The 23,463-nt window shown below is 40.3% G+C and overlaps 1 protein-coding gene across 2 annotated transcripts in view; it reads right to left on the bottom strand.

Moving 5' to 3' along the window:
• LOC309719240 (histone-lysine N-methyltransferase EHMT1-like) overlaps positions 1–22,550 on the bottom strand; it is a 51,943-nt gene extending 29,393 nt beyond the window's left edge. Inside the window, exons 1-14 of one of the 2 annotated variants that reach the window (XM_082555218.1) lie at positions 22,430–22,550; positions 19,690–20,059; positions 19,448–19,583; positions 12,706–12,792; positions 11,860–12,084; positions 11,573–11,718; positions 10,444–10,587; positions 8,724–9,028; positions 8,512–8,595; positions 8,333–8,421; positions 8,127–8,233; positions 4,547–4,669; positions 2,608–2,709; positions 2,413–2,517 (exon numbers count right to left, since the gene is read on the bottom strand). In XM_082555218.1, coding sequence (XP_082411344.1) covers positions 2,413–2,517; positions 2,608–2,709; positions 4,547–4,669; positions 8,127–8,233; positions 8,333–8,421; positions 8,512–8,595; positions 8,724–9,028; positions 10,444–10,587; positions 11,573–11,718; positions 11,860–12,084; positions 12,706–12,792; positions 19,448–19,583; positions 19,690–20,052 — 2,016 coding nt within the window. In that variant the 5' untranslated portion in view covers positions 20,053–20,059; positions 22,430–22,550. The remainder of the gene's footprint in view (positions 1–2,412; positions 2,518–2,607; positions 2,710–4,546; positions 4,670–8,126; positions 8,234–8,332; positions 8,422–8,511; positions 8,596–8,723; positions 9,029–10,443; positions 10,588–11,572; positions 11,719–11,859; positions 12,085–12,705; positions 12,793–19,447; positions 19,584–19,689; positions 20,060–22,429) is intronic. The other variant, XM_082555219.1, reaches the window with a different exon arrangement.
• Between the last annotated feature and the right edge of the window lie 913 nt (positions 22,551–23,463).

Below are 23,463 nucleotides of genomic sequence, written 5' to 3'. Positions count from 1 at the left end.
TGTTTATTGTTGTTCAATATTTTACTATAATACTCCTTTCTACATATACGTATAATATTGGTCAACTTATTTTTGTATTTTTTATATTTATTTTCAGCATCTTTTGTTCTTTGTTTTAGGAATTCCCTATAGAGTGTATTTTTCTTTTTACATGCATTTTGTAAACCCTTAGTGATCCATGGTCTATCTGAATATTTGTGCTTTCTGTTGTATTTTATTGTTGGACAGTTTTTATCGTACAATTCCATGAATATTCTTAGAAATATGCCATATGCAATATCAATATCAGTTTCTTTGTACATATTGTCCCAGTCCTGATTTAATAGATCGTTCTTAAGTGCATTCATAGTTTCTTCTGTCCTTACACGTCTGTATCTCAGTTGTTTTTCATGCTGATTTTTCTTATAACTAGTGTCATAAACTGCAAAAACTGGTAGGTGATCACTGATGTCATTAATTAATATTCCGCTCACAATGTTGTTTTCCATATTGTTAGTGAAAATATTGTCAAGTAAGGTGGCACAATGAAGAAAAGAAGAAGAAAGAAGAAAGTGTGTACTTTATTGTACTTTATTGAGCCCCGTGGGGAAATTGCTCTCTGCATTTAACCCATTCACTTAGTGAAGCAGTGGGCAGCCATTGGGCGCCCGGGGAGCAGTGTGTAGGGACGGTACCTTGCTCAGGGGTACCTCAGGGTAGCTGTTAAGGGGAATCGAACCCCCGACCTTCCGATCATGGGGCAACCACTCTACCTACTGAGCTATCCCTGTGGTGTAATTCTGCTAGGCCTGGTTATTTTAGGATGTAAACTCAAACTGTACATAGGGTTTAGGAATTCGTCGGTCATTTTATGCTTTTTCGGATTCAACAGGTCAATATTAAAATCACCACAGATAAACATAACTTTGATTTGTTTTAGAGAATATTTCCTCTATGAAGTCATTAAATACTTGAATACTAGAGCCAGGTGTTCTATATATACAGCTAATTATTACATTTTTCTCAGCTGTTCGATCAGCTGTTCGTAACACTTCCCACATTGAAAAAGACGTCAGCCCGAACTATCGCAGGTCCGCCATTTCCTGCCCGAAACTGGAAGTGACGTCATCTTCGCGGAAAATGTAGTTTTTTACTTGTAGGCTTTAAAAACCTATACTGGTGTTTTTATAAGTCATGTTTGACTTTGAATAGTTTCTGGGATGCTTAGAACTCAAATTGCACTGCTGGAAATAGTTTATTTTGATGCACATGCTGTTTTCTTTGCAAACTGGCATTATAGGATTGTTTTTTTGTTTTTCCTGCAGTATATAAAAATTGGTGTATCTCCAAAATAAAACTATGAAGACACTCAATAAATTTCCTGTTGTTGTAAACTATTTTTTGCAACTTTTTTGTATTTAAAGTTTTGAGGGATAAACCTCTTAAATTTCTCCAAGTAGAAATATATGTAAAAAAAAACCAAAAACGATTTTCAATTTTTTTGTAGTTTATTGCACTTTTTTGCAATTAATGTAGTTACTATGGACTTAATGCATACATATTATTAAAATATGGGCTATAACAGTTGTATTGACGTATAGCAACTTGAAATGCTCCCACAAATGGCACTACAACATGTAAAAAAATAATATAAGCTCTGGCGGACTTGGTTCTATAGTAGGTCTTAAAGGGTTAAATAAATATCGTCAAATAATCGAGATCTCAACTTCAGTGAAAATAATAGTGATTATCATTTTTGCCATAATCGAGCAGCCCTACTTCTCGGCGTTCTGGATGCGGAGAGCCTTAACTTCCTCGACCAGGTCCAGGACGGCTTTCTGCTGCAGTTTGACAGCAGAAATCTCCTCTGTCATAAACTCCAGCGACTTCTTAATATCCTCGGCTGACAGAACTTTTTTCGGGCCCATGCTGAGAGACGCTCTTGTAGCGGGGGTTCACAAATAACTTAGTGCTTCTCTTTAGATGAGCCAGGACAATAAACTAAAACACAAACGCAATCAAGCGGGAACTGTGTGGCTTTTTCTTCTTCTTTGGAGATTATTACTGGTGATATGGTTTGTTGTATTGTGTTCAACAAATATTTTCATACTTTTTCACACTGTTCTGGTTGCCTGCGACACCTTGTTACAAGTGCTAGAACCTGTTTACTGAATCAGGTGCGTGCGTAGAAGGAGGAAGTGCATTTACCTATCTTGCTGGATATCCAGTTACGGAAGCAACACATTAACAAGAGAATTCTGAGTAAAACCAAAGTTACTTTCCCTAGTAACTAGTTACTTTGAAAGTAACGAGTAACTTGAAGTAACTGAGTTACTTTTAATAGAAGTAACTAGTAATGTAACTAAGTTACTAATTTAAAGTAACTTACCCAACACTGGAACAAGAGTAAAACAGTATGCCGAGCACACCAACCTTATCTCTGATATTAACATCGGCTCCTTTGGCCAGCAGCAGGTGGACCAGCTCCTTGTGCTTGTACTCGATGGCCCAGGTGATGGGAGTCCACCCTCCATCATCCTGTGCACACATACGCAGAAAATGTCACACCAAGATTCCCCATAACGCATGACTATTAGGGGCAGTTAGTGAATCGCACCGTGTTTTTACCTGACAATTGATGTATTTGGATGCCTTGGAGAGCAGATGATGAATTACATTGTAATGCCCCAGTTTAGCTGCCAGATGCAGACAAGTGAAGCCCGTGATATCCTGGGATGACAACATGATTCACACTGAACAACACTGCATTGCTGCCAACACTGTCAAAGCCCAGAAGAAAGAGAACTTTACTGATTTCTGGACCTTGTGAGTCAAACAGGACAATAGACAAAAAATGATGAAGCAAAGTGCATCAAGCAGCTCAGAAATGTTCTCTACCTGCTCCTGCTCCACTGTTTATGCCTTACAGCTGGTGAGCGTATTTATTTTTCATATAGTAGTTTCAGAAACTTGCTTAATGGGGGTCTCTCGCATATTTGTTGCTTCAATGCTAATTCTTTTCTTGGCCACAATTACATAACCAATTCTCTGCATAAATAAAATAACAAATCACAACAGAGCAGATTCTGAAAATACTCAGAACACTTTGCATATCCTATTTTCGCTAACCCATAACAAATCAAACTATGTGTGTAGATCAAAACAATACACTTTTTTATTCTAGTGTAGTAATGCTGCCATCATATCATCACACCAGGAAAACCAGTGGATTATTATTCATTACTCAGTAATGACAATTTTCACACTGCAAAGCTATCGAGTAGGTTGACTCAGACACTCTAGTTCTGGTCTCTAATGTGTATGATTGACACATGTGACCTGTTGAGATGTTTGTGGGGATTGAGGCGCCTGGGAAGGGATCTGAAAACTGGATTATCGATGGCAGACAGCAGAAAGATGGTCGCAGTGGATATAAATGAAGCCATTTATGTCCACTGTGAGTGACTATCTTTGAACAGAGGCGGTGGTTTACGACACCAAATGTCTGCCATCTATAATCTAGTTTTGAGATCCCTTCCCAGACACCTTAACACCCACTCACATCCTCAGGAAATCACATGATAGGGTGGGGCTAGGTTTCACAATGAGCTCACCTGAAACCTTGGCTGATTGTGACCTACACCCATTTTCACACCTTTACTCATGTGATTAGGTGGAGGATCATTAGGGGGTCCTTTTATCCCTCTTGGGGGGGCACTCCCACAGGGTTTAAATCTGGGACTCTCCACCATTTGACCCCAGAACTGAAGAAGCTTCTCTGATGAGAGGTGAAACATCTTCAAGCAACTTAAAAAAGTTCAGATGCTTTTCCTTCCAAGCTCCTTAGACCCTCTTAAGGGACAACCCACACTAGGGTCTAAATACCTGGGACTGTCTACCTTTTGGTTTTAAAACTGAAGAAGCTTCTTGGATGAGGTAAAACATCTTCACAAAATTCAAAGAGGTCCAGTTGCTTTCTTCCCAGCTCCTTAGACTACAACGACCTGGATGGCTGAGAACCTACACAGACAAAATTGTAGGCAGATTTTCTGCAAAATTGTACCTGGGTTAGCTGCTGCCTGAACCTCTCAATGCTAGTTGCGACCAGTTTCCCGTGCGAGACAAAACTCACGTTCAATCCTCCCCATCAATAAACTGATCTTCTGAATTGTGTAAAGCTAGAAACTGTACAGCTACCAGGTTGCCCATGTAGTGAAAATAAAATATATTTTTTGCTTTACTGTATTGGTTGTTTTCAGGTCCCTGAATCTCTTAAACTATACGATAATCTTAGATTCTTGTAATCTAATGCCTTTGTCATGTTTTAGGGGTTGTTTTCTTTTGTTCGCCTGGACCCCCCCTTTAACCTGACTTGTTAATAAGCAGTTGAAAAAAATGAATATGATTCTAAAAACAGAACCTCAGGTTCTGAAGGTCCTAAGAAGTGGCAGCAGATGACAGAGAGTGGAATCAGACTGAGTGATGGATGACACAGAATCTGAGTAAAGCATACACCAGGCTGATAGGAGACGCTAACGGTGCCCAAGATGGGGACTGACCCACCCACCTTGTGGCTGACGGACGCTCCGGCTCGAAGAAGATACTTCACCGTGTCCAGGTGGTTGTTTTCACAGGCTGCCATCAGTGGTGTTCTCTGGTCCTCATCAAACATGTCCAGGTTAGCTCCAGCCTGTGTGTGCACCAAGGTTGTTATTGTTAACGAAAACTAATGAAATAACGAAAACTAGAAGTGAAAAAACATTTTTGTTAACGGAAATAAAAATAAAAACAAAAAAAGGAAAACTAACTAAAACTGTAATGAGTGTTCACAAAACTAACTAAAATTAACTGAATTTATAGTAAAAATGTGTCTAGTTTTCATTGATGTGTGCGTGTCATACAATAGTCAAGGGTAAAAATGAAGTTTAGTTTACAGATTTTTTTCTTGCTGTCTCATTATGCCAGCAGGTGGCAGTACGTTAGTTGAGTCGTCTGTGTTGCTGCTCCGTCCACTCGCAGAATCATGTCAGGAAAAGTCAGGAGAAAGCGCCGGAGTCCAATTTGGGATTACTTTGAATATGACTGTGTTTTGGATAAAGCAAGTGTCTTGTAGTGGAAAGAGACAAATTATGAGGGACATTTCTAAAGGGGAAAAAAATCCCACAAACCTTAAAGTGCTCTTGAAAAGCTCACATAAGAAGGCTAACCTAGCTTACCTTGAGAAGGTAAGGGAGCACACTCAACCCTCATCCCCAGAAAACAGAAGCTAACCCCAGGCAAGGCAGCGTGATGCATCCCGAGACAACAGGACTGGGATATCTACATAACCGTGTGAGTCAATTGCCTTCAAAAAGTTTATCAATTCACTTGAACCAAAATTACGAACACCCGGTGCTGCAAGAGTTAATAGTCTCATTGGGGCCAAGATATACATTTTATAGTTGCCTGGTATCAATGGTTGTTCATCTGCCCTAATTTATTTATTTATTTAAAGAACCCATAGGTGGGAATGTGAGTTGTCTGTCTCTGCGTGTTAGCCCTGCGACAGACAGGCGACCTGTCCAGGGTGCAGGGTGTGGTAGCTGGAATAGCAACATACCCAAGGATAAGCAGAAGAGCATGACTGATATGATGAAACTGGGATTTTGTTGCACTTAATTATTGCAAACACAACTAAAACTATAACTGAAACTAATCAAAACTAAACTGAAACTAAGGATTTTCAAAAAAATAAAAACTAAACTAGCAAACAATTGGTAAAAACTAATTAAAACTGATATAAAATTGAAAATCTGAAGTCAAAACTAAATAAAAATAAAAACTAATGAAAATTGCAAAACTATTAAAACCCTGATGTGTTTTTTTTTTGTTTTTTTTTTAAATTTGTAAAGAATAATTTCCACCAGAGACTAAACTGGGAATCCTTGACTCACACATACTGTACTGTACAAAATTTAAGATGATATCTTATTGCTCAATTACTTTATATTTTGATAGGAAAATGGGACCTAGGTGAAGCAATGTGCACAAACATACATAAATAGAGTACATACTGAAAAAATAGAGTTTGTACCGTAGTAGTAAGCTTTAAAGTCAGTATTCAGTATGACTACACCTTCCACCTGTGAGCCAAGACGGGCATGTTAACTCATACAGAGAAACCATGAACAACAAACAGAGCAGACAAAAACAAATGACAATGCTTTCATATGATCATATGGGGAGGAAAAAAGTGGAGCGATGTAGAAGTACTAGTGCATTATCGGAAATCTCCCAAAAGTGAACGCCAAACTAAGGTCACCTCAATCAGTCCCAACTAAAAGCGGAGAGGGAGTCTCACTTCTGAATTTAAACTGGGAGTTGGTCCAGCCTTGAAGTAATAAATGCATGAACCAGTTTTTTCAGTACCACTCTGAGAAAGGATGTTGGAATTTTAATAATACTGGACAGATAAACAAATGCAAATGCAATAACAACAGCTGATCAAGCTTAAACGTGCTGCTGTTGTTCAGCCGCTGGTTTCCTCTTTCTGGTGCAAAATGGGCCAAAAGCAAACTAGAGACATGGACTCGCGACAGAAAAGTCAATCAGCTGATCGTTAAGCAGTTTCATGATTGAAGTAGCAGCAGGAGAGGCAGTCGCTTGTTAAGCTTAACGCAGGAATGCTTTACAAACATTCAGAGATGGACTTACACACTTGCTTTACTTCTCTCAGGATAACTTTGTCGGAGATGAAATGCCGGGTTGCTAGCGAAGCTCCAAATGCTATCCAGACCACCGACAGGTCCCGCATGCCACAGCCGCTCTATCACGTGATGCATACTGCTCCGACGTGCTAACGTTCTGAGGTGAGTTACGGCGTGTTGCAAGTTTTGTGAGGTGCTTTCGTGATATTTAATGGATCGGATTACATTTTTTATTTTTCTCCGATATCCGATCCAGTAATTTAGGTCAGTATCGGACTGATACCGATACGTAATATCGGATCGGTCCATCTCTACTTTTGACATCCCGGTGAGTCACACTGTGGAGAAGAAGGGGACCAGCACGGTAGCGATACGCACAACGGGGTATGAAAAGTCTTCTTTTACTGTTGTGCTTGGCTGCCATGCTAATGGACAGAAACTGCCGCCTATGGTGATTTTTAAGCGAAAGACTTTGCCTAAAGAGAAGTTTCCAGCAGGAATCATCATTAAGGCAAATGAAAAGGGCTGGATGGATGAGGAAATGATGAAAGAGTGGCTGAGGGAGGTGTATGTAAGGAGACCAGGTGGTTTTTTCCACGCATCACCATCGCTCTTAATCTGTGACTCTATGCGTGCCCATCTCACAGCCGATGTGAAAAAACTAGTGAAACAAATTAACTGTGAGCTTGCTGTCATTCCGGGAGGCCTGACAAAGGAACTCCAACTGCTGGACATCGGTGTGAACCGCCCGTTCAAAGTAAGGCTGCGAGCGGCCTGGGAGTGATGGATGACCGATGGAGACCACAGTTTCACCAAGAGTGGAAGGCAGCGCCGGGCGAGTTACGCCACAATTTGCCAATGGATTGTAGATGCTTGGGCTAACATGTCTGCTGGCACTGTTGTTCGAGCTTTCGCAAAAGCTGGCATCATTTCCGAGGAGCCGCACGGCACGGAAAGTGACTCTGACAGTGAAGAAAGTGAACCTGGCATGTTTGATGGAGATTTAGCGCAGCTGTTCAATTCAGACACAGAGGATGAGGACTTCGATGGGTTTGATTGATGATAAAAATGTGAGTACCAAACTTTGTTTTGCTCCTGCTTTATTTTTAAATATGCACACTTGTATGCTTGTGTGTTGTTGATGATGATGATTACTGGTAATAAAAATGTGAGTAAGGTACCGAACTCAGGTTTGCTCCCGCTTTATTTTTAAATACGCATACGGTACTTGTATGCGCCCTATGATCCAGTGCGCCTTATGTGTGTGTTAAATACAGTAATGGCACACATAACTGAGACTGCGCCTTTTAGTACAGTGCGTCTTATGGTCGTGAAAATACGGTAGATGCACCTGAGGTATCACCTTGTCTTGAGTAATCGCATTTACAACTTGGGTGTCCAAAAAGCATGTCTCCAATACGTCTTATCAAACAGTCTGCAGTGAAGCTAATATCGTCTCACCTGGACCAGCATGTGACAGATCTCCTGGTGACCTTCAGCAGCTGCTGCATAAAGGGGGGTGCATTTGTTTTGGCCCTCCATCAAAAAGTTGGGGTCCTTCCCATCAACTGTAACACACAAATTTTGGTCTTACACAGCCGCCAAGAAGTAGATCCAGAGTTGATGTTGCTAAAGCCAATTTTCTTCTGAGAACATATGTGAGCTACCTAGAAGCTGGATGACCTTCTGGAGGTCTCCCTGCTTTGCAGAAATGTACAGCTGCCTTGTGGGGTACTTGACCTTCTTTGGTTTGAGGCTGAAAAGAATACAGCTTATTCATTTATCTCAAAGTGTAAACTTTGATACCCACACTGATGTCACTCTTATATTTCATGGGTAACCTTACTTCTCATCATCCAGTGCCAACAGAATGCTCTCCAGTGACTCTTTGGGAAGTCTTTCTGTAGTGTTCACAGCCTCATCCTTTAACCTGCAGAGAAAAAAAACAAGTAGTAAGCTTGATTTATCGTTTAATAGTTCCTTTCATCCAGGAAGTTAGTCTTTACTTTTCATCTGTGAGGAGAAGAGATGTCATGGCCACAAGCAGCACTATGTTACCTGCTTGGGCTCTCATCTCTGCCTCTCTGCGGCTCACTGCTCTTTTTAGCTCTAAGCCCCTGTATTCGTAACATGTTTGGGCCTGAAGCCGGCATAGCCACCGCAGATGCAGCTGGAAGCAATGACTCAGGATTCAATCTAGGGACAGAGGGTGACAGATCAGCCTTGGGGACTGTGACCTCCTTTGCCCCACAGGCATCCTCTCCACAGTGGGGGCAAAACTTTCGGTCCTTCAGGATGGAGGCGCAGTCACGGTGAAAGCGGTGGGAGATGCTGCCATAGGGCCTGCACTCCATGAAGGTGCCCTATGGGATAAAAGTTAAGAAGAACAGCAGTGAAACATTCAACATGTTTCAGATTGAAACGTTTCTAAATGGCCTGTATTTGTATGGCGCTTTACTAGTCCCCAAGGACCCCAAGGCGCTTTACATACTCAGTCATCCACCCATTCACACACACATTCATACACTGGTGATGGCAAGCTACATGTAGCCACAGCCACCCTGGGGCGCACTGACAGAGGTGAGGCTGCCGAACACTGGCGCCACCGGGCCCTCTGACCACCACCAGTAGGCAACGGGTGAAGTGTCTTGCCCAAGGACACAATGACCAAGACTGTCCAAGCCGGGGCTCGAACTGGCAACCTTCCGATTACAAGGCGAACTCCCAACTCTTGAGCCACGATCACCACATCTTTCACTTGTCAAGCCACATATACACTCAAAGCGATTACTAATATTTTGTGTTAATTTGTGTTGATTTGAAGACAGGAACCTTCCTGGAAGAGAGGTCAGACATCTGTAAATGAGTCTCTTGGAGGAATGCGACATCCCCTTTAAATGTGTAAAGTAAATACACAGAATATCCGGAAAGTTTTCCGAGCGCATCACTGTTCCACATGCTGTCATGTTAGAGTCTTATTCCAAAATGGATTAAAGTCAATTTTTCTACATACAATAATGACAAAATGAAAAACAGTGATACTGTGCAAACGTCCTTTGCACAATATCACCTGCAGGCTGCTGAGTTTGCATCTTTTGCTGTGAAGTACAGCCAGACTTTAGACCTCTTTGCCTTGGGCATTTTTAATCTGTAGCTCTGCTCTAAAAGAATGTACGTGGGCCCGCCTACTATCCTTGTGAAGGTTAAATGATTGGCTAGAATCCAAAGTGTATGACATCTCAGGGGAAAAAAAAAAAGTACCGAAATGTGCGCTGCTTTTCGGTCTGGTTACTACCGTTTATGTCAGAACCGGTGCCATTACCGGTACCCATCCGTACTTGGCACATGTGCAGGTGAAGGCAAAGGGAAGATATGCTTCACCATATTTTCTAGTCTTTGGCTTAGAATGAAGTTGGTTTGGAAACATATTCAGTGATGCTTCATCTCCTGCTATGCGTTTGTGTGGGCGCCCCGTGCTAGCAGTGTCCAAGCATTTTTTTGTTTTTTTTCTCCCCTTTCATACCGCGCCCCCCTGCAATGGCTCTACGCCCCCCCCTGGGGGGCAGGCCCCACACTTTGGGAAGCTCTGGTATATAGTATGTATAGTAAATATACTATATACTAATAGAGTATGTGAAAATGAAAAATGCTTTTAAAAGTGAAATATAGAGGTAAAATCAAAAGTAGTCAAAAACAGCCAAAAATGTCCTGCAGTATATTTGAGCATGTACTGCAGTAAATTAATAATCTCAGGACTTTGTGTGCTTTGTCTGCTCACCGTCCTACAGAAGAGTCCACATCCAGGGCAGCACTGGTGCTTAACCATACCGGCTCGGTGATCCTCGCACAACACCAGCAGATGGACAGTGTTGGAGGGGCGCATCATTTCCTGTTTCATCACTCGCCTGTGACAGCGATTTAGCTGAGCGGAGACACACAGACACAAAAAATGAATACCACACTGATGCAGCATTAATGCAAACAAGGTTATTGTCACGCTGAATGACAGGACAAGTTCAGCCAAGCTTTAGCTCTCACGCTGATGGTCTTGCTTTTAATTTTAGAATACTTTGTTATACAAAAGTGGCTTCAGAACAAGCTCAAATCATCACCTCTCCATCACTGTGCTAGGTTTTTGACAAATGTGGCACTGTGTATTAAGGCTAAACATCTGCACTTTGATCTCAACTCTCCAAAAGACATTGATTCAGAAATTGTGTGTTTTGTTCAGATGCATCTTAGCAAAGCCAAGCTGTGATGTCATGACCTTTTAAGAGAAAATAGCATTTAAAAACCTTTCCTATCAAGCCATTTTTTAATTTTACTGTGATAAACTTTAACATTTAACATGCTGAGGCCTATAGAGTCTGAGATGTAACTTGTGGACTTTCTGTTTTAGCTGTCAGACAGATTTCTCTGACCGCTGCAGTCTTCCATTGTGGTGAATTTACTGGGAGATTCACTCATGGAAAGACATTCTCTCTGTTGAATGATACGAGTTTATATTATTTGGAAATGGCCTTAAAACTCATTGCAGACTGATGGGCAGCAGCAATTGCTTCTTTAAGACCATTACTAATTTTTCTGATAACACAGCTGAATGCTCCAGCCTTACCAAAACCTCTGCTTTTATAGAGGTGCCCACACTTACTAATGGTCATCTAATCAAGTATATTTGATTAGCAGCACTACTTAATCTCTTAATTCCTATCGAAGCAGAAAGGCTGTACTTAGTTTTGCCATACACTAATTGGCTAACCCTAAATTTTAGCTAAATAAAAAGTCATGTATTGTTTATCTGAAGATGTGTTTACAAATAAAATTTATTTCATATAGTTTACTGTGAAGCTTTTTTCTCCAGGGGCAATGAGACCATGAATGTCTTTGTTATTCTAGTTGATCTTTACCGTTCCATCTGCACTCTCCATGGCCATGCAGGTCTGATCCAACGCAGAGAGGCCTCCTCTGCTGTTAGGTGTCTCCATGCGACAGCAGCATAGCGGCAATTCCTCAGCCAAGTCTGTTTCTGCCACTTCAGAATATGCTGCCAGACCTACACACAAAATCCTGTTATTCTAATACAGATCACAGCAAGCCTGTGAACTCTAAAACTGAGCATTGTAGAAAGAAAAGAGGAGCTGTGATGACTTCAGGTTAGAGGTAATCCAGTTATCCTTCAGTAAGTTCATCTTACCTGCTGATACGGATGGTGAGAGAAGCTCCTGCTGAGCTTTCAGGTCCAGGCAGTCCAAAGCCAGCTCTGTGTATTCTACATGGCTCCCTTGTCCTGACTCCATCTCCTCCACGTGCGATTCCCTCCTGACAGCTGTCGTTGCTCCAGCCTGTACAGTTACAGGAGGACTCACTGGTTTCTCAACAACTGCAGTTTGGTTCTTCTCCATTCTGACTTTAGGCTCCTCTTTCTAAAACACAGAAAAATAATAAAAAATTGATAAAGACAGGAATAACATTTTCTGACAATTTACGTCTAGTCATTTGAAAAAAGGCTAGTCCAAACTGGAAGTAGTCTGCAGGAACAAGTCCATGAAGACAACACTTGCCAACCTCAAAGTCCAGTGGGCACGTCTCAAATTAAGCTTCTCAACTTCTAGGTCAAGTGACTACCAGTGAGAGCAAAGTATTGACATTATGACTGACATGTATGATAACAAATTGAAGCGAACGAGTGACCAGTAACTACAAAGCAATTTGCAACAAGCAAACAGAATTCTGTGTAGACATCCTTTCATAGCAAAAGTTCTGAAACAGTTGAACAAGAAAACCACATCGTGACAGTGACAAATGAAAAATGCCAATGTCCCACTCAGAATCAGTCTGACAAATAATGAATTAACAACATTTAACCATACAAAAGAACAATGTCTGTAAGTGTATGCAGAACAACAGGGAAACATACAACGCCATGTGATTCAAAGATCTGCACTTGGTATTAACAACTGCGTAATATCTTAGTAGAGTGCCTCTTTTCAACCAAACCCCCAGTCAACGTTTGTGTCAGTGAGCAAATAAATTAATAGACCTGCCTTCTCTGGCTGTTTAACTGCCTTGGCCTTCTTTTTAGGGACCAGGTTGTACATTCCCATCTTCCGCTTTTTCCTCTTCAGACCTAGGAAAGGGACAAAAAGACCAAAAATATTTGACCATAAACATTTTTATTCTGCGAATGTCAAAACTGTGAAATTTTATACTGTCAACTGTATTCGCTTGTCTGCCTTCACACGCACATGAACTTCAGCGACATCTCATTGTTAAACAGAGATGGGCAGTAACGCGTTACTTTTTTAAAGTAACGAGTAAAGTAAGGGATTACTATCGCAAAAACGGTAATTAGATTACCGTTACTTTCTTGTAGGAACGCTGCGTTACTGCGTTACTAAAACCGTGATTTTTTTGCGAGAATGTCTCATGACAATGACGTAAGCGAGTGCGACGTTCGCGACAACAGCTGTGTGCAGATCAACAATGGATAATATATCATGTAGGGGAGATAGTATGAGCGTGCAGCGTTTAAAGCGTGGAAGTACTGACCTTACTTTGAGTTTGATTCCATAAAAAGTGACAAAAACATTAGTGTCCGTTGTGCGTAGGAAGAAAACTTCTTTTTACAGCGAAAAAAAACCCCTAAACAAGCACCGAGTGCGCAACAACGTAATGGGAAATTCACAGAGAAACTCGCGGATTCTTCCACTGACCGCTGCGGCACACCTGCACCAGGGTAAACCTCCGCCTACCCTACTCCTGCTTTACAGGTGAAAATAGAGCAACAGGACCGCTAGTGTTTGATTTTATTTATTTTCTGCTGCGTTTTACTTGCATCTATTTGAAAGACTGAGTGTAAACACAAAAAATATTTTTATTTTATGTGCTGGAATGTACAGAAAATAGGTTTAAATGTTAAACAAATTTCTTCAAGTCAGAGAATGGTGCATATCATTTCATTTTTAGTTGATGCATAAAGTTAAAAGATTAAAACTGATAAAACAAGTTTAAAAAAAAAAGAGACTTTTCCATTTGATTACATTTTGTATGATGGATTATGCAGAAAAAGTAGAATTGGGCTGAAAGACCTATCGCTTTATCACCTATTCAGGTTATAAATCGTGTTTTTAAAAAGTAACTAAGTAACTAATTACTTTTGAAACCAAGTAATCAGTAAAGTAACGGGATTACTTTTTTGGGGAAGTAATCAGTAATCAGTTACTGTTTACGTTTTTCAACTAACTTGACCAACACTGTTGTTAAATATGATGGTCAATTCAGTCCATTCAAGTTAGAACTACAAAAAACTTTGGAGAAAATATTTGTATACAAGTTGCTGATGTGAAACTCAAAAATATAGTGGATTAAACTCTCACCGTGAGAACGGTTTTGATTAATGGTGTAAAACCATGCAAATTCCAAACATTTTTAACTTAATACCAGATTATAAATAAAACTTAAGCTCTAAAAAATTTTATGTCTTCTGTAAACAGTGACCTACGTTAGCAGGTCAGGAAAAGAATGTTAACTTGTTATTTTCTTTTATATCGCGAGAGTACTCTTGCCCGCGAAGTGTTGTTGTTGCATGTATGTAAAATGGCGTAACGAATAAAGCGCTGGGAATGAGAGTACGACGTCGTGTCTTTTGAGTTAACATTGGTAGCATCGGATGGTTTCCAATTGCAAAGTACCACCAAAGCTTGATGAAGCCAGGCCATATGAATGCTGGAAGAATGAAGTCAATATCTAGAGACAAGTTACGGAGCTGGATAAACACACACTGCAGAAAACATGTCTGTCACACACACTGCAGAAAAACATGTCTGTCACACACACTGCAGAAAACATGTCTGTCACACAAACTGCAAATGAGCCCTCTACACCCACTGATCATGTCTCTGCAAATGTAAAGTTAAGGGCAGGACAGCTGATCACTTTTACCAACAGAGACAACGGTGTTCAACACACAGCCAGAGTGCTAGGCAGAGCGGGAAAAGCAAAAGGGCAATACAAAAACTGGTACAATGTGCAATATCTTGAGCATGATGGTAGTGAAGGTGAAAAGAAAGCTGTAGACATGTCACTTGTTGATGGTCTTTGCACTGAAGCTGAAAACAGAGATGCAGATGTACTCATAACAAAAGATATTTCCTTTGATTCTGCTAATCTTTTAAATCACGGCTTAAAACATATTTGTTTGAACTTGCTTTTTCTACTAGTTAAATTCTCGCCTCGCTTCTGTGAGTTATTCTATTAATGTGTCTGGTTGTTTTGCATTGTCCTGCGCTGTCAATGTTTTCTATCACTGTGTTTGATGGTACAGCTTTACTCTGCTATAGCTGTGTGCTATAAGCTTATTCTTATTAGTGGTCTTTACCTGTGAACATAATCTCACACTTATATGACTCTGACGTTATAGTGCTAATTATTTTATTATTTTATTGTTGCGTTGTCTATGTTCTCTATCACTGTGTATGATGGTACAGTTCTACTTTGCTATAGCTGTGTGCTATAGATTATTCCTATCAGTGGTTTTTACCTGTGAACATAATCCCACACTTATATGACTCCGATGTTTTAGTGTAAATCATTTTATTGTTTTATTGTTTTATGTAAAGCACTTTGGCATGCCCCTGGCTTTTAATGTGCTCTATAAATAAAGATTGTTGTTGTTGTTGTTGTAAGCAGCAGGAGATTGAGAGCTGGCGAAGTAATGGTGTGTTTGATGAAGTGAAAGACCTGGGTCAAAAATCTGTGTCTACCAGATGGGTCTGTACACTCAAAGAAACTGCTAATGGTGTTGTCCCAAAGGCTCGACTTGTGGCACGGGGGTTTGAAGAGGTAAATACTAAAGAACTACAGAAAGACTCTCCAACATGTGTGTCTGAGTCCCTCAGACTGGTGCTAGCTGTGATATGTCAAAACAAGTGGAGAGTAAATTCAATGGACATTAAATCTGCCTTATTGCAGGGAATGGAACTGTCAAGAGACATTTATCTTTGTCCCCCACCTGAAGCTGGCAAGGACAATGTTCTATGGAAACTGAAAAAGTGTGTTTATGGACTTGCATGCTTCACTTTATTGGTATAATAAGGTCAAAGACATTATGTTCAAAACTGGTGGTAAAATATCACAGGTTGATCCTGCAGTGTTCTATTGGCAGAATGAACAATCTGAGATTACAGGAGTGCTTGCATGTCACATTGATGATTTCCTTTGGGCTGGTTCAAGTCACTTTGCAACTCATAACATTCCTGTACTGAAATCTACCTTCCTTGTGGGCCGTGAAGAACATGACAGCTTTTCTTATGTTGGTATGGACATTTGTACAGTTAATGATGTAATAGAGGTGCATCAACAACTTTACATTGACAACCTACAACCGGTTCAGTTACAAGCAGCACGGGCTGTACAGAGGGATGCTTCCTTAAGTGAAACGGAATGTGAGCAACTCAGGTCAAAAAAAAATGTGGCCTGATGAACAAGGCCTGATGTTATGTTTGACACATGTAGCCTTGGATCTAATATCAAAGATGCAACTGTACAGTCTATTCATGAAAGAAAGCTGCAGAGATCGTCAACTCCTTCATTCATGAAGTGACCAGGGCTCGCAAAATTTCAAAATCCCTGGTAGCCCTTCAGGCAGGGACTCTTCAGTTTTTGGTAGCCCAAAATAAATTTAAGTAGCCCGAATAAAAAAAGAGAGCAATTTTTTGACTGATGTTTTGTTTCCTGTTTTGTTTCCTTTACAATATGATACATAAAAGTATAATATTGTAACAGAAACAAAAAATTAATCAAAAAAATTACAACATTGTATAAAAATTGCAATCATCAACTCAAATACTTGGTTCTAATTGAACAGAAATTTCTATGAACTTGTAAGAACTGTGTAGAACATGAATCCGTCTGTGTCAGATCCTGAATTTGAAATTTCCACTGAAGTCACGGGTAAGAAACAAGTGGAACCAAGATCTAGGCCATTTGCTTTTTGAAGTTTGCAAAGACTGCTAAATTTTGCCAGTGGTAGTTCACTCTTTGCAACATAGTACGCTGTTCTAAACAGAATTTTCAGGTTTATTTTTAGTATGTTATTTGCAATTGGTGTTTGTTCTGGGAAAGATATTGCAGACTGAGCAATAATGCATTTCTTGCATTTCTCATGGGTTCTAATGGGGGCCTTTCTTAAAATTACTGGTCCCAGTAACAAAGGCGCTTGTCAACTCAGAAATCGAGGGAAAACCAACAACACACCCGGCAGAACATTATGTTATTTACACGGGTGCACATAAGTGGTCCGCATGTGCGCATTCGCTGTCAAAATAAAAGACGCGCACCAGATAAGAAGTTGCAACGCACGTTTGCGTCCATATAAAAGGCAGTGTTTTTGTCCGCTAGAGTGGGATTTTCACGGCACATTCTGCACCACATCTCTGTGCGTTCATCATTTGTTTGAAGCCAGCTCACCTCCTGCAACCACTTTTCCGAGAATACGTGCTTCTTTTGTGGTTCGGACTCCTTCTGACATTTCCTTTGCGGTGGAGGAACACCAAAGTAATTGCTTAAAGGAGCTTGCTTCTTCGACATCTTTATGAGTTCTAAACAAATGTCTGTCCTCCTCCAGAAAATCTTATGTACGCAAACACGCGTTGCAACTTCTTATCTTGTCCGCATTTTTTTATTTTGACAGCGAATGCGCACCTGCGGACCACTCATCTGCACCCCTGGTTATTATTTAGCTCGTCATAATGCAGCCACAAAAATTCTTTTGTACATGAAACCATAAAGCTGCACTTTATTTTTGCTTTATAGTCTGATTTGTCATAACTTTTCCGTTTTGTGGTAAGCTTTTCTTTGGCTGTCACTTCTTCACCCTGACCTGTCTTATTTAGCTCAGCAGAACTAAAATATATATCCTGCTGCTTTTACACATGCACTCACATAACGCTCAGCGATTCTCTGCGCGATCAACCTCTCACATGTTTAAGCTTGCTGCGGGAGATTTCACTCGTCATGTTTGCATAGTAAGCTAACGATTGATAAGACGATGTCAGAGGAATTGCTGCGCAAATTATCGTGACTCACCAATCAGTACTGTCGCTCTCTATACACAGTTCGTGCGATTGCAAAGTGAAAGCAAAAAACAAGCGCAAATTCAAACGCGATTTCAATATGTCACATATTTACAGTGGCTCATCGATGCCAATGACATAATTACCCAGCTACATTTCCGAAAGAATGCAAAAGCATTGACATATTTTTTTTTCTTCCTATGATAGCCCGACGGGCAGGGCAGAGATAGATTTTGGTAGCCCGACTGGAAAAATCGCTAGCCTCGGGACGTCGGGCTAGCGATTATGCGAGCCCTGAGTGAACAAAGTTATCCGTAAACTTAAGGCAGAGAAAGTGACTCTTAAGTTTCAGCACTTGGGTGAGGATCTGGCATTGGTTGTTTTCAGTGATGCTTCATCATTTGGCAACCTTCCTGATGGCAGTATTCAAAGAGGGGCATTAATTGTCCTTATGGGTAAAGGAGGAAAGTTTTGTCCTCTCTTCTGGCACTTTAAAAAAAATCAGGCGTGTGGTTAGAAGTATACTGGCAGGAGAAACTCTTGCCATGTCAGATGGAATAGACAGTGCTGTCTTCCTGGCAACACTTTTTTCTGAGCTTACAACTGGTAACACTAGTCTGAACGCTCTTCCTTTGATCTGTGTGACTGACAATCATTCCATGTCTGATGCACTCAAGTCTACTAAGCAGGTTACAGAGAAGAGACTGAGGCTAGAAATGAGCAGCATTAAAGAGCTCATACAAGCCAAGAAAATCAGACAGGTTTGTTGGTCAGACTCAAAATCTCAACTTGCTGATTGTCTGACAAAAAAGGGAGTTTCACCTTTAACCCTTCTAAAGGCGCTAGATGAAGGACTCTGGATACTGTAATCGTTTGTTTACAAAGTTGCCTTTGCATTAAAATGCACCATTGTTTATTGTGTGCAATGATAGTATGCTTTAAGTAAAGCAAAGCACTTTTGAAAAGTTTTTTTTTGTTTATATAAATATATACATATATGTATACAAATGTTTACAGGGGTGTGTTTATACTTTTATTTTTTTAAAAGAAAGAGGGAGATTGTTAACTTGTTATTTTCTGTTATATCGCGAGAGTACTGTTGACCGCGAAGTGTTGTTGTTGTATGTATGTAAAATGGCGTAACGAATAAAGCGCTGGGAATGAAAGTTCAACGTCGTGTCTTTTGAGTTAACGAAGAAATTCTATCAATACGGGTATATAGGCTTAAATGATTTGCCTTTTTAAAAATATTTGGAGCATGATTACTGACTGCACAGTATCAATTTACACCTGTTTACTAAATGCCTCACACAGGCAACTGCAAAACAAGAACAGAAAACAATTTTTAGTTAAAATTTAAGAACTACCTATCTTAAAGCCTTTAACATTATTTGTCTTTTCCACTTGTTCCCAGCAAAAAATCTGTTAAGTATGTAAGTAGTTCAGATGAAGTAAAGGTAGGGAACGGACACAGATATAGAGAATTCCTGTATTCTTACTCAGATGCAAACTGCTGTTTGGACACATTTCTAAACATAGCTCCTTTGATATATATGCACAGATTTCTTCTTCACCTACTCCTTTAAACAGTAAACGTGGCATGCACTTTGATGCATACTTGTTACTTATGATGCCATCTGTCTGCAGCAAACTGGAATCAATAAAAGATTTCATAAAAATTTAAGTTTCCAAAGGAATGGATGGACTAACCAGCCTGAGGTTTGACTGAAGTGGAGACGGTCTTCTTTCCTTTGCCTTTGGGGCTGTGATGAAGCTCCATGTTGAACAGCGGTCCAGACTTCACTGAGTCTCTCACAGCCAACTTTGACATCTTCAAGCTGGCACCCTTTGAAGACGATGAGAATGTCATGTTATCAAGTTTATATGTGCATTATATAAACACAGGATATTCTAAATACTGCCTGATAACATTTCAAAGTAAATCTGTTTACCTTGTCAGTAGACGGACTTGCTTGCACTTTTTTTCCTGGCGTCACCTGTGATGAGCCTGAACTGTGAGCCTGTCTTTCTGAGTTCCCAGCAGCAGTAGGTCTTTCTCTGAAGAGTGGAGTGGTCACACATCCAGCAGTGCCCAGAAAAAAGCTGACAGGAGAGCCCAGAGGATTCCCAGTTGCTGTCCGTTTGCTGTGAAAAGCTGCATTGGCTATGGGTGAGCTGTGAAAGGGAGTTATCAATACTTTGGGCCTTTGACTGCTCAGTGACACTTGTCCTTTGACACCCACAGGTGTTCTAGAAGCAGGACTTGAAGGTTGTCTGCTGGGAGAAGGACCCTCATCGGCTGCGCTGTGATCCATTGCTGTGCTGTGCAAAATAATCACATGTAGTATTGTCATCTGGGGTCCGTTCTTCGTACCTCGCTTACTACATCCAAGATCAAATCATCGCGCTAACTTTGAGCTCGCTGACAAATTAAACTAGTAAGTAATTTAATAATAATAATGGATTGGATTTATATAGCGCTTTTCAAGGCACCCAAAGCGCTTTACAATGCCACTATTCATTCACTCTCACATTCACACACTGGTGGAGGCAGCTACGGTTGTAGCCACAGCTGCCCTGGGGCAGACTGACAGAAGCCAGGCTGCCATATCGCGCCATCGGCCCCTCTGGCCAACACCAGTAGGCGGTAGGGTAAATTTATTATATTACACCATATTATATTATATTATATTATATTATAATATATTATATTACATTATATCCTCTTTCACATTAGAGCCACAACAGGACCCACTAGAACATGGGAACAAGTAAAAGTGAAATATAAGAATATTCTACAGAATGGTAATATTTATCACTTATATTGCTTTTAGTCTCTTGAAAAGAGACCCTGAAATAATCTGTTTGTTTGTTTGTTTATAACAGCAACCAAGAAAAGGGCAGAGCAAAAAAAGACAGGTGGTGGTCCTGCACCCCCTCGTCAACAAGTTGGTTAAGTAAATAATACCCTCACAGGAAAATCGATATCTCTCTATAAGCACACTGTCGCGCTGAGCTAAAGGATCCTGTCTATCCCGCAATATACGCTGAATTCTGAAAACTCTCCTTATCAATCTTGCACCTTCCGCAATGGGTGGCTCGCGTATACAGACTTCCCAAATCCACCTTCGCTTTTATAGCCGTGGTCTCTCATCTTGCTTACATGAAGTAATTTACTATTACTACTCTAAAATATGAATTACATCTGAAATAATCAAATACATGAAATAGAATGATTAATAGTACATTTCCCCTTTTTTAGGAAATGACCTGTATGTATCTTTATGAAATCAATAAAAGAATCAAATACTGCATTATCTTTAGTTACTTTGATAATATTTATTTATGGTAAAACAGTGGTAAAATATCGCTGTTGCTTTCGTATAAATGAAGCGGACATACCTGAGTGGCCGCGATCTAATCTTGTTTACACAAAGCAAGCCTGCTCCCGAGCAGGTTTACGCTTACGGATCTGTTGCTATGACAGCAAGTCCCGGATGAGCTTCGGGGAACCGAACGATCCAGGATCACGCGAAATCGTCAACAATCAAATCCAGCTAACTTACTTAGCGAGGTACGAAGAACGGACCCCAGGTTAGACTTTATTCATCAACAGACTACATGAAAGGTTCCTTATGCATGTAGTGACCTTACCAAAAGGCCTTCTGAGCTTGTTGTAAACTCACTACATAAATAAAGCTAAAGAGAATTAAATTGTACTGTTGTTTTTAGCGCTCCTTTTCGAGGTTACACTGCTATGCAGTTTGAGACATCTGATCTTAAGACGAACTAAAAGCAGTGCAAATACCCTTCAACATAGAGGGTAATGGAGATTGCAGCAAAAACACAATTATCACATGTTTGCATGTCAATGAACTTTGACCCGAAGGGGTCTGGCCATTCATTTTTGTCATGTCACGTGACACACCACACAGTATACATATTTCACGTCGCCTATTTGCGTGTTTCGCTTAGGACTGAATTCTAACAACTTTTATATACACAGAAGTTCGAAAGCAGCAGTAAAGAAAGAATACGAATATTTGTTGTCAGTTTGTGCCCCTTTTTTTTGGTTTCCAATAGCAGCTCAGCGGTAACAGAGCTAACCACCGTTTATCCTAAAAGTAAACTTAGCGGGTACTTTCGAAAACTACTGAATGTTATTCAAAGGCACTTTCTATCGTATCGGGGTTGTTTGGAGACTCCCAAAAGACCTTTTCAAACAATCCAATCCATGCAAAATACGTTTTTGAAATGCCATTTCCCATGTTATTCTTGCGGCAGATGGGCTGCCATCTTTATTTTCATTCGGAAGCAAAAGCCTAAGTTAGGAAACGAAATCAAATATTTGTAATCCTTTCGTGGACGAATTCTTTTTAGTCGTGATCGCTACAGGAGTCTTTGAGGAATCTCCAGATACCACAAAACAACTCGGAGTGTCTGAAAAACCACCCTTCACGCTTTTCAAGTATTACATGTTCTTTAGCGCCTTTAGAGAAGTCAACAGTTAGCTCTGTGACCAGAAAGTATGCTAATACATTAGAAACACAAACTGGGTTAAAGATGCAAGAAAGGCCGTGCAAAGCTCGCTTCCGTAGAGAAGCATTGCAAGCCACGAGTGATAACGGGCAACCGGAGGTTGTAGCGCTAAAAGCCAAAACAAAAAGTTACACCAGCAGAGTTTCATCCTACCTACACTCATCCGCATAGCTGTCCAAACTAAGGTGGGACCGATGGAACAGGAAGACTACGGTCCTCACTTCCGCCCCACCCGCATGCTCACGTGACGCATTGGGAGCGCTTGCAACTTGCATCCTTGGTGAAATCTTTTTCAAGTGTTGTAGAGTCTCTGCTTTCATTAGCCGAAGACCTCAACTCATTCAGTAGCACTAACCAGACGTATGTATTTATTTCAGCTAAGACGAGCCAGTCTTTAAACTGGCAATACTGCCACTACCCCTGATAAGTCGGTGTTTTCCTGGATAATTACAAAACAATCCCATACTTTATTTCAAATAAAGATTGTGTGTTTTAGTTAAACACTACCTGAAGTTACTTTTTTGTTAGGAAGGATTTGTTCCTTGTTGAGTGCAATCTTAAATTAAGTTCTTTAAAAAGCAAAAAAAAGAAAAGAAAAGCTTATTATAAGATGTCCAACCGTCCTCCTATTTTGCACTAGTTGACTTGTAAAGGCCTATATGACTTTTTTTTTTTTCACCATTCATTAACCGCAGAGAGAAGGCATCGTTTGAATATGTTAAAATTTTCTTTAAACAAACAGTATCATTAAATTTCTTCCTGACTGGGTCAAGTGTCCTCTTTTTTTGGAAGTCAAACTATGGCCACCCTAGTTTATTATGAAGGCAATATGAGCAGAGATTACAAACATGTTGAGGGATTGGCTGTGTTAGTGTTTGATTCTCTCATTGAACTAATGTCTGTATTTTTATTTTGTTAAATACAAAATGCACTACTGTACTACTTGAACATAAAGTGGCCCTCCAATGAGATGACAGTGCCAGCATTGGCCCAGAGTTCATTTAAGTTTGAGACCCCTGCTTTAGAGTAATTATTCTCAGCTTTTCTGATACATTGTCATCACATGCTGAGTCAAGACACATAGGCATGATTTACATTTCTTTCCTCTTTTGTGCTACCCTGTAACACTTATATCTGATATCAGGCTGCTTTTATGCCTTGTATAATTCGCCACCTTTAATGTACAC

This window comes from Aulonocara stuartgranti (assembly GCF_965226115.1).
Source record: "Aulonocara stuartgranti genome assembly, chromosome: 12".
In the NCBI taxonomy this organism is placed as follows: domain Eukaryota; kingdom Metazoa; phylum Chordata; class Actinopteri; order Cichliformes; family Cichlidae; genus Aulonocara; species Aulonocara stuartgranti.
Note: the sequence above shows the minus strand (reverse complement) of the source record. Positions and strands in the feature narration are given on the sequence as shown.